Source organism: Thamnophis elegans, chromosome 5 (genome assembly GCF_009769535.1).
Source record: "Thamnophis elegans isolate rThaEle1 chromosome 5, rThaEle1.pri, whole genome shotgun sequence".
Taxonomy (NCBI): domain Eukaryota; kingdom Metazoa; phylum Chordata; class Lepidosauria; order Squamata; family Colubridae; genus Thamnophis; species Thamnophis elegans.
Window position 1 is genome coordinate 75,565,400 of NC_045545.1, and position 12,120 is coordinate 75,577,519.

The window sequence follows — 12,120 nt, forward strand, 5'->3', positions numbered from 1 at the left end:
CTTTTAAGCAAAAAATGCATAATATAAGAAAACAGACTGAGCTTATAATTAATCATAGTAGTAGTAATGATCACTTCTTGTAAAATCCTACATGAAGTGTGAAAATGTCTATATGAAGACAATAGCAAATATTTTCTAAATTATACAGCTACGTTACTGTGTGAAATGATAGTAGTAATAAAAGCAATAATCCTAATCATATTTCACCACAATTTTAGTCCTAGGTGGGATTGTGCACACATTTAGAATTATATCAATTATAAGTCTAAACATCATTGGAATCAATTACATTTATGCAGTCTCATTCTCAAATATGAATGTATAGTATAAGGACATAGTGGCAGACCCCTGATTACGCTTCACTCTAACTGCAGATTATTATGACACGGACAATATGAAGAGTTTTCATAGGTATAACTCTACCAAAAAAAAAACTGCATTTCCTAATAGGCCCTTGAACTCCAACCTCTTTTTGAACAATAAAAAGTTAGGTGTTGCATTCCTCCTTTTAAAACCTACTCCTACGGGAACAATCATCCCATTTCATTTATTTTCCTTCTATACTTCCCAACCATGCTTCTTTCTGGGGCTATTTTTTTCTCCACAGTCAGATTTCTGTGTAGTGCAAGAGAAAATGATAATGGGGCTTTGATTCCTACACTGCAACCATCCTGTGAAATGTTCAGCTGGTTAAAACCAAGCGGAGTCCCACGCAAAATCTTACGGGGAAAAATATTTGCACTCGGGGCACCAAAGCCTCCTCCACCGCCAGACTTTTACAGAGGTGGAGGATGGAACTAAACATACTGTAATCATGTTTGTTCCACACTATCTGGCTGCTGTCAAACAAACAAACAAACAAAAAAGACTTCTGAATCTTTCCTGTCCCGACCCCAACTTTGATAGAGAAAAACAACATTCTGAAATGGACTTACCACTGCCCATTGCCAAGACTTGCATATTCTCAAACTCCAGTGTCGTATATGCAGGATCTAAAGCTGCACTGTAATCTGCCATCTCCATGTCTATCAGGGCTTTGGAAAGGCGCATTATCATCTGCAAACACGGGCCAGATTGCAGTGATTCCACAGCCAGAGGTTATTGGCCCCCTCAACCTCTCCAACTGATTTTGCCGGCGTCCCCTATCTGTTGGCCTTTATTTCAGATATTTCTCTGAAAGAATCTGCTGCACTTCAAGGCCTATACTACCCAAATGGGTGGAGGCAGGACGCAAGGGGGGTTAATCGTTAATCATCTCACCCACTAGTGAACACTGCTGTGCTCAGCCTCTTATTTCATTCTGCTTTGCTTTTCTCCCTCTCTATTCCCTGTTGACGATTGTTTATGACAGGCTTCGTCACCAGCTTGTTGCTGATTTCTGCTCCAGGACAGGTGAAAAACCATAGCAAAGGGCCTGCTATCTACACTCCGATTTCCCCAGTCCAGTGTGGTACCTAAGGTGTCATTATTAAGATTACTTTATTGGTAGCAGAAGCTGCAAGGATCACTTCTGAAAGGCAGAATACCATTTCCATCTTCCATTGGGAGCTGCTGTCCTGTCCCTTCATCTACCCTTTCTCTTCCTCTCTTCTCTTCTCCCACGCCCTGCCATTTCTCTGTTGGATGAAGGTCATTGGAATGGTAATTTACACACGGTCATACACAGGAACAATGTGGGACTTTCATTTTACTTCCCTATAAAACCAGGTTTTACGGGCTCTGACTTCATTATCAACAATTCCCTCCACAGCATTTACCTACAATAGATCTTTCAGTGCCAGGCACGCAAATGCAAAATGCAACACTGACTGTGTCCATGGATCCCAAAACCCCACCTTCCTGGTGATCCTCTCAGTTCAAAAGGTACACAGCATTTGGGCCAGGTGACATCTAATGTTTAGGAGGTAAGAACAGCTGAAAGAGATCTGGAGTAGCCTGGAGAGGTGGAATCCATTGTTTCTCCTTGATCATTTTCCTGAAGAAGCTGACCAAATCCTCTGAATCTAGACAGTATAACACAGGAAACTGTATGGTCTTTCTCTGCCCCCACTCCTGATTAGGACTTATACAAAGGTTGGCATCTTACAACTCCAAGTTTTCATGGAGACCTTCTAATCATTTTGCAACACCATGCCACTCTTTTCACCATTTTCAGATGCCAAACATAAATTAGGTAGTGTGAGTCCTAAAACAGACTTTCCACAGTTAAAAGACCCACATTTGTCAATAAAACAGTAAAAAAAATCCATCTACCACTTGTGAAAATGGATTGCCCCCACTTGAATTATCGACTTAGTCCCTGAAAAAATTAAAGTCTACTGTTGAGAAAAAGCTTCATATCCCCTAAGCTGGTAGTAGCTTTTTCAGAAACAGTTTGAATCACTGGTATGGTGTGGGTGTCAGAATAAAATGCCCCACTTCTAGAGCAACTTTCCTGAACCCACCACTATTTTTAAACTGTAAAAATGACAGCAAGAGATCCTATCATGAATTTTCTTAGTTCGACAAGTACAACATGACAATCTAGACTGATCAAAGTTGAATGATATTACCAGGAACCAGTGCTTTTTGAGGTTATAATCAATTCTTGCCACTTGCTTTTGTTGATAAAATCATCCACACCCAAGCCTACAAAAGAATATTGATTGTGTTTCTATTGCTCAATGCAGAGTATTTCCCTACTTTCATTTGATACAATAAGTCATGTTTTTCAGCTATGCTCCTATGATACCGCTTTCACTTTTATGTTTAAGTTGTTTGTTAGTTGTACTGCTGTTGAGTTGTGCTTTCCTGCTTAAGCCTACAGCAGCCATCAAAAACCACAGGGTATGTAAAATTTGCTAGAGTTCCCAACGTATTATATTGCAGATGAAACTAGATTACTAATAAATGCATGGGAGCAAAATAGGACTTTCTATTATTTTCTCCCTAAGGAGTTGAACATAGCAATGACATGCTTATGCTCTATTAGTTCTACAGAATATTGCCAGATTCTCCAGCTGGCAGTATTGTAAATGTCATAACTCCATGTCCTTTAAATAATGGAATTATAGGGCCACAGTTCTAAATAAAAAACTCACAGCAGGTAATGGGAGAATATTCAATCACTCAATTTAACCTTATTCATATACAGTATATCTGCATCCTTTTAGAACTGGCTTTGACTAGTGTATGGTCCAGGAAATTGATTGCCCAAGGAAATATATCTGCAGAATCCAGTTAAGCTTCTTCCAATTAATTTAACTGGACTTTCTGGGTTTTAAAAGCATTGTTTTGTTCTTAACAACCTATTTTTTCTTACACATGCTCTGCCAATTTTCACCTATTGGTTACTAATTGCCCTTTTCTCTCTGCTGTGTAGTGTCCATTTTAGTTATGTAATCATACTTGATTTTGTTTAATTCCAAGAATTCATCTGAATGACATAAACATCAAGAGCACACTTTTTCACAAAGTACTATTGTAATTATTGTCAGCCTTTTACCACAATGCAGCTAATACAGTTAAATAAGGATCTATACTTGATTCATTTTTACAACTGTAATAATTTGTTTGGCAAAGTACATTTTATTCACATACAACTTTCCTGGAACGTAGGAAATCTCCAATATTTTAGTGTCTGTATATTAAACATAATGGAGATGTATGCGTGTGTGTGTGTGTGTGTGTGTGTGTGTGTACACACACACACATATATAAATTAGATGTAAAGAAATGCATATTTAATAATACTGAGGGAGCACATGGTAGAATGTTAAAAATGAACTTAAAAGGCCATTTGTAGCGGTAGTTAAAATGCCAACCAGAGAGAACGTAGTATACATTTCTGCTGAATGCCAACATTAGGGAAGTTTGTTCTCTCAAGCTCACCTTATCTTATGTCTGCTGCAAAAGAAAATACGATAAGCCCATGCATAGAAGCTCCCTGAATGAGGAGTGGGATACAAATGTGATCAGTTCTCTGCTAATCAGTTTTTGTTGTTGTTGCATTTGAGTCAGTCTTGGCTCCTGGCAACTGCCTGGGTGAGTCCCTGAAAGTTTTTGGTTTTTTATCAAAAAATTTCAGAAGTAGTTTGTCATTGCCTCTTTCCTAGGGTTGAGAGCAAGGGACTGGCCCAACGTTTCCCAGCTGACTTCATGCCTAAAGTGAGACTAGAACTCAGAGTCACCTGTCTTCTAGTCCTGAAAAGAATCATGTGGCTCTGTTGTATGAAGTCAAACCCTGCATTTGGTACAATTCTGAGTTACAGCTACAGATTTTAGAGCCTGTGGCTTACTGTGCCTGAGGAGGGGTTTTATGGTACTATAAATTATATTGAGTATAACCAGATTAATAACAGTAAATCAATGTTATCATATTGAATATCAGCTGAATTGCACCAAAGAACCAATAATAATTAATGATTATGGCTTGTTCTTTTCGTAATGAAAACACCTTATCTTTTGCAACCCTTAAGATTTAAACTGCAGATAGTACATTAAAATTTCTGCAGGCAGTTTGAACTGTTTTTCATGATTTAATGTCTAATATAAATCTCAGTGGGTACTCTCTGACCATTCAATGGCCAACTTGGTTGCAAAAAGTACTACATGACAGACAGAGGCAGCACATTACATAATATAATATATAATAAATATAATATAATAAAAGGAAGAAGAAATGTTGAAGGAAGAGACAGTGTAATATCAGAAGTGTGACAAGTGGCCAGGAAATCAAGACTCATGTGCTCTTGCAAATGCAGAAGAAAGCAAAGAAATACATGCTCATCTTTCAAACTGGCATTGGAGACAGGAGGCATCTCACAATGCATTACTTAATTCACATCTGTGGTGCCAATGCTTTTCTAATGGAATTGTTGTGAGGAAAAATGGGAGAAGTGTGACACCTATATATGTCACCTTGAGCTCCTGATCAACAATTGTGATATAAGACTAAGAAATATAACTACAATACTGAGAAAACCACCTCTACTTCTAACACCCAGCAGTTACAGATGCAGCTGATTTTGGCCATCAAAATAGATAGAAGATCCAGAGATGGTATTCAGCAGGTTCTGGCCAATTCTAGAGAACCGATAGTGGAAATTTTGAGTAGTTCAGAGAACCGGTAAAAAACCACTCTGACTGATCCCGCCCCTATCTATTCTCTGCCTCCTGAGTTCCAGCTGATCGGAGCAAATGGGGATTTTGCAGTAATCTTCCCCTGGAGTGGGAGGGAATGGAGATTTTACAGTATCCTTCCCCTGCCATGCCCACCAAGCCACGCCCACAGAACCGGTAGTAAAAAAAAAAAAAGAATCCTACCACTGCTATGAGCATCCATTTTGTACCACTCCTGCTCTGGAGCTGACTGTCTTCATATTAGCCCATATTAAGACCTGGTCAAATATTGAAGCATCCACGGAATCCCATGGTTTCCCTTCTTCTATCAAAAGTAAGAAAACACTGTTGTGGCACCAACTCCACCCTTTTGAGCATGTCTCTGTTATCACTTAGAAAAAGGTTGTGTTGTGGCACCACTTTCCTTAGACCAGCATTTCTCAATCTCAACAACTTTAAGATGCATGGACTGCATGGGGTTGAAATCCAGACATCTTAAAATTGCTAAAATTGAGAAACACTGCCTTGGACTCACCCATTGCCCCTCCACAGGTGCTGCTGGGCCAATAATTTTATGTTTCTCTATCTAATGTTTGACATAAAGCAAAGGTGTGGCTTTTCATTTTCTTTGCAACATTGGGACATGCGGATAGTTTTCTCTTGGCTCTGCTCTCACTTCATAATGTCTTCCAGAATGCTTTGCAAGCATGCCCTGGTAAGAATTCTCTGTAGCAGACTTTCCAATGTAAAGAACATAAATAAATCAGATCTTAATACTTTTAGTCAGTGGTTAGTCTACATCATAATCCCTGTATAACAATCCACCAGATATGATTTCCTCTGTTTTTATAAGCAACATGCATCTATCTTCTGCATACCAATTTGTGGCCTAAGGAACACTTTCCACACTCACATCATACAAACATAGAGATGTTATGGCACAGTAGATAAGATGTTAAATGACCACCCAAGGAAGCCAGGTTCAAGTCTATTCTCAGCCATGAAAACTCACTTGGTGACTTTGGACTAATTACACTCTTTTAATTTAAACTCAATCAACTCTCCGGGACCAAACACTACGAGGTTCAAGTCTACCTTAATCATGGCACTCACTATATAACTTTGGGCCAGTCATTCTCTCTCAGCCCAACTCTAATTCATGGGGCTGTTCTTGTGGGAATAAAGTGCAGAGAGATCCCCATGGAAGCCACCTTGATCACCTACTGGAATAGCATGATAAAAATGTAAATAATAATAATAGTAATGCATTGCACACTAGTCAATTGCAAAAGTCAGCTTTACTAAGAACTGTTTACATCCTGCAACAATAACTGTGATACCATCAAACATCCATATCTGCCTTTCCCAGGTCTTTGAAAAAGACTTGATAAGTAGACAAAAATGCCAAATCCAATGTGAACATCTGGGTGAGTGTGCAACAAACCATGCATTGCACACTATAACCCAGATTAAATCTATGATGAAAAACTTCTAATTGCTGAATTTTAATTCTCATCAAGCCATAAAACCAGCAATGGTGAGATACTAGAAGTTACAATTCAGCAATAACTGGATAGACAAAAGTTCTCTATTCTTGCTATAGATCTTTAGCCTGAACTCATAAGATTCCCAATGAACAATATTCCATTTTCTTCCAGGAGCTACATTCCTCTAAAAACCCATAAACAAGATATGTGCATGAAGTCAATAGCTTTTGCGTATTATTGCTCTTCAGATATGTCATATTAGGTGACATATTAATGACTGACAATTTGGTTGTTCCAGATCAGGGGTGTCAAACCTGCAGCCTGTGGGCCAGGTGCTGGGTGCCAGCCCCGCCCCCACCCAGTTTAGCAAAGGGGGGGAAGTCCCGATACAAAACATGGCATCACCGTGACGATACGAGCTTGACACCCATGTTCCAGCTAGTTCACTGTTGAATTGAGAGGAAGACCACTAGCTTCCACATCTCAGACTTGAGCTTCTCTGAGGAAATGATTTGATTTTGATTTGATTTGATTGCACTTATATGCCGCCCTATTCCCGGAGGGACTCAAGGCGGCTCACAAACCAAAGGTAGGGGATACAGACAAGAGGAAAAACAACAAAGAAGCAACTACAGAAAGAATTTAAAAACAATCAACAGCCACACAATTCGAGTGGGGACGGGAACTTGTCAGCCCCAGGCCTGTCGGAACATCCAGGTTTTAAGGGCTTTGCGGAAAGCCTGAAGGGTGGTGAGGGTCCAAATCTCCACGGGGAGCTCATTCCAGAGAGCCGGAGCAGCCACAGAGAAGGCCCTCCTCCGGGTGGTAGACAATCGGCATTGGCCGATAGATGGGATTCGGAGGAGGCCTAGTCTGTGGGATCTAATAGGTCTGTTGGAGGTAATTGGCAGCAGGCGGTCTCTCAAGTAATATAATAGAATGGAATAGGCTTCTGGAATGTGACCATTAAATATGTCATGGTTACTGCTTGAAAGAACATATCTTAATCTTTCCTCTTCAACTAGAAATTACTGAGCCAATAATTCATATAAGAGGGTCAGAAAGGTAGAGAAAGAGACTCAACAACAGCCCCACTGAGAAATCTTTCATGCCAAATCAAACTTGGATAGGATGATCCTTACGATTAGATAAATGTGTACAGACATCAAGTTAAACATGCACAGGATTTACTATAGTGTCTAGTATAATATCATAAACCCAGCTTGTTTTGCTCAGTTTAGCAAAACATGCCTTAAGTCAAACAAGCTCCTAACTAGGTAAGACCCCATCACAAAAAAAAGTTTCCTCTCCTACAAGGTCTGACAGGATTAAGGTTACTAGAAATAGCAATCAAAAGGTGTATGTACAAGGCTAGTAAGGTGGGGGAGTTTCTTAAGGGGAACCGAAGGATTAAATGCTTGGAAACTGACAATGAATCATAAAGCCTTTCACCTCTACTGAAGATGACTCAGATGTATTGCTGGTGGCTGAAATTAAAATCTTAAAGATTAGTTGTCTTCAGGTAATCTTTTGGCAAGAGCCAGTTCCCTACTTCTGTATTATGGAAGAGAACATTGTTCAGTTATTGCAATGGATTATTCTGTTTTAAATGCGGGAAATATGTGCCTGAAAAATTGGAAAACTGTACAGTCTTCAAAGCACAATGTAAAAATATCTAAAAGACAAATGCGGACTCAATTGCAGAGTTGTTTCTAATAGGGAAGAGTATTAGCCTGCCATGATTGCCCCTACCTTTTGGGAACATTTCCCACCAAGAAATAGGGCAGGCCCCAACTCTCCTTGTCCTTTTGGAAAGGTTTAAAAACATGTCTCTGCTGTCTTGCTTGGGTCTCACGGAAGAACACACAGCCACCTCCTGGCCCTTTCGATTTTCCTACTTCCTTTGCTAGCCCTGGCACCAAAGTGACCTGCCATGATCTCTCCAATTCCCCACAAACTCTCTGCTGGGGAGCCTCAAAGCAACATAGAGAGAAGCAGATGTAGAAGCAGCCTAGGGCAGTAGATGGTCTTACAATCCCACCATGCTCTGAGGAACCCTTTGGGTTGCAAATACAGGGCCTGGACAAGTAAAAGCCAGTCTTCAAAAGCTGCATGCTTAGGCGTAATGAAGTAGTAGCCATCCATGCAGGTTTGCTAACTGAAGCAGCTGGTTTATCCTGTCTTAATTGTAAGGCATGTCCAGAGAATTCCCCCCCCCCTTGCATCTGAAGGCAACAAACTAATTTGGAGGTTCAGGTATTAAGGCATAGACAACTCTTATCTTCCAACATCTCCCATGCTGCTGGCAGCCACTTTCTATGCCTAAAAGTATGGCTTACCGTGAGGCCTCCCTTGCTTTAAAATCAGTTGGATTTCTTCTTTTCATAGAGATGAGTGCACGTCCTGTCGTAATTCTCAATAGACAGAACACCGTAGCAGCCTATTCCTGTTCCATTTCCCAGGCCCCACGATAGGTGAGCCCGTTGGGTCACAGTCCTGTGTTACAAGACTGAGAGCTAAAGTCCCAGGGCCATCCACGCCAGCACAATCATCTCTCAAACCATCCCTTCTGCTTTTTCCCACCCCCCCGATGAAATTTCAAATTCCAGTTTGTGGACAAAGTCCTACCTATCTGACAATATAGATCTCCGACCACTGACCAAACTCCATTCCAAGTGACAACCTAGTTATGCTTTTCCCCAAGCTCTGACATTCAGTGTTTGGAACTGCTGGGTAGATTGCAAATCACCTTGTCTCGGCCTGAACTGCTGTGCACTTTGAAAGAATGGATTCTGGCTACTTGTGTGACTTCAAAGTCAAGCGTTGGGGAAGAGGATTCCTTCTGATTGCCAGTAACAAAGCAGGTAGGAAGATCCCCGACGCCTGCTTTCCCAGCACTATTTCAAAGGAAAAAAAGATGAAAACAACTATTGTGCTTGAAGTAGTCATTTTGGGCCATACCTTAAGATTAAAAAAGACAAGACAATGTGAAAGGGGCAGGGTACTGAAAGCCAAAGAGATAGGAAGAACGAACTCTTCCAATCACTGGCACTTGATGTAGTTAACAGATAACTTCAGTACAGCTTTCTCACTTTTCATCCCTTCCTCTTCTCTTCAGATTAGGGCAAACTTACTTGTGTGCTAATCATTTCTTGGCCAGGTTATCTCAGATGAAAAAATTAACAGAAAATAGTTTACTGCATGACTTGCTCACCACAGCAAGAAATGACACCAAAAGCTGTCAAGCAAAATTTTCAACCAGCTTGCTCTTTTAAGATCTTGGGCTGAATCTAGCCATCTACGTTTAAATGGTGTGCATGTGTTTTAAAGGATGATTTTTCCCTCCCCCTGTAAAGTCAATATTTTGTTCCTGCCCCTTTTCCATGACCTGAGGATATATTTGCTTTTTGGCTATTTCCAAAAGGAGATGATACCCCCCCTCCCTCCCAAGCCTGTATTTTGTCAGACTTTAGTAAACAGGGATTGTCTTTCCACACCATCAAATCCCATTTGCCTTTTGCCTAAATTCATGTCTTAACAATTACAGAGCCCTTTCCCCCTTCCCCCCTGTGTTAATAAGCACCCCTGTGGAATTCTGCTGAATCAGAAGGGTGCAAGACATTTATGGGTTACTAGCCAACTTGGTGGGGAGAGAGAAGCAGGGGCAATCCACACTGCCACTCATAAAGGGGTCAGGCATGCATGTATGAATCTGGAGCTCCAGACACACACAGCTTGCAAACAGCTATTTTCTGGCTCTTTGAATGACAACTAGGAGTTGCTGTGAGGCTAGCAAGGCTGTTTAATATTTGCCGTTTGACTTCCAAGGGACAGTGTTGCTACACGAGAGCAATTGTGTGGAAATCCTGCAAAGGATCACTAGAACCACATTTCCACAGGAAGTTTCATGTACTTGGGATTAATATTTTTTTTAAAAAATACTAAATCTCAAAGCTAGGAATTTTTTACAAAGCAACATCTATGGTCAGATTTTTTTTAAAAAAAACTTAGGTTGCCCTAGTAGGCCTCTCAAAAGATTCAAAGAAAATGACCTTTAGTGAAAAAGGGATCAGGAAAGATACCTAAAGGGGGGGAAAGCTCATGGGATTCCCACAGCTTTAATAAAACTGCAAAGTAAATAAGAATAAGAAAAACCTTTCCTTTCTCTTTAAATTACCAACAAATCAAAATTGCTTCACTCAGCTCCATAAATGTCATTTGTACTATGTAGCTGTTTAAGATAAAGCTGCAAAACTCCCAAGACTGCACAGACTTCACATTCCTTTTTGATAATAGTACAACTTGCCAACCTGCATCTCCCTATGACAGCTTTTCCAAATCTGGGTGTCTTCTGTCTGGATCATCTCTTATTATTGAGTTCCAGGAGAAGTAAGATAATTCAGAAACACCCCCCCACCCAATGCATGCATTTGGAAAGTACCCAGATTGGAGGGAAATTAGGCTCCCTTAATCTAAACTACAACAGGATTTTTGTGCTAAAGGAATATTAAAAGGTGGCTAGAGCTTGTGGGACATTCGCAGTCAGCCAATACCTGACTTGCATATAAATGAGCAGAACATCAAAAGTTGTAATAATTCACACAGCCATTTGCAATGGATAAAAAGATGTGTGTCAAATAAAAGTGGTTAATTTATTCTTTTATCAACCATCCCCTCCCATCCCATGTTTGATCATCATATACTGTGAATTACTAATAGTACAATTGATGATTACTCTGGAGAATGACACCCATGTTCCATACAATGATGGCCTTTCATTCTATTACCCTCTTATTTTGGCTTTTTTATTATTCTTTTCATTTTATTATTGCATCATTGTCTTCTTTTGTTGTGTTTTGCATCTCATGCTTTTTCCCCCTCTTTTTAATGCTTCCACTGAATTGTAAGTCACCTAGAATTGCTTTGGAGAGTTGGGTTGGTATACAAATCAGATAAAAATCAATTTGAACCAAGGACTTCTTAATTCTTAAATGAGCCTCTTGGGATCTCTTCATTAGTCTCAGATGAAAAGTTGCTTATACTATCCAAAAGTGCTGGGCAATGATTTAGTCTTCCTCTTTGTAGTGAATTTTCCTTGGAAATGAAAGATGAAATGAAAGGGTGAACAATACCTGGACTGCAATAAATCACATCTGCACATTCTCTAAAAAAATGTTAAAAAGAAATGTTTTTGATTTCACATTTACAGCACCTTCCTGGCACTAATTAAAGCACCCATGTCTTGCTTTTAGTTTCCATGCAATTATTAAAGCAGTAGCATCTTTTTGAAGTTTCACCCGGAAGCTAGAAAAAGAGATGTGGCTGTTTTAATGAGTAACAGGAAGACTGTGTACTTGGGTTAGGTCAGAAGATTTTCTTCCAAAATATTTTTGAGCTACACAAAGCACTACTATAGAAGTCCTTGATTAAGGGAGGGGGATTGCCAATCAAAGCATTGTCTTGAAACTTCTTTTAACCACCAAATTACAAAAACCATACTGTCTAATAGAGAGCTTCCCGAAATGAGAAATAT

The 12,120-nt window shown here is 39.9% G+C and overlaps 1 protein-coding gene and 1 long non-coding RNA gene across 3 annotated transcripts in view; one reads left to right on the top strand and one right to left on the bottom strand.

Moving 5' to 3' along the window:
- HNF4A (hepatocyte nuclear factor 4 alpha) overlaps positions 1-12,120 on the bottom strand; it is a 70,051-nt gene that overhangs the window by 25,032 nt on the left and 32,899 nt on the right. Inside the window, exon 1 of one of the 2 annotated variants that reach the window (XM_032217350.1) lies at positions 936-1,191. The exons of the other annotated variant lie outside the window; for it this stretch is intronic. Coding sequence (XP_032073241.1) covers positions 936-1,056 — 121 coding nt within the window. The 5' untranslated portion in view covers positions 1,057-1,191. Of the gene's footprint in view, positions 1-935; positions 1,192-12,120 lie in introns of those variants that run through there. 2 annotated transcript variants of the gene reach the window in all.
- LOC116508704 overlaps positions 9,253-12,120 on the top strand; it is a 31,105-nt gene continuing 28,237 nt past the window's right edge. The window contains exon 1 of the long non-coding RNA XR_004255400.1: positions 9,253-9,451. This is a non-coding gene — a long non-coding RNA (uncharacterized LOC116508704). The remainder of the gene's footprint in view (positions 9,452-12,120) is intronic.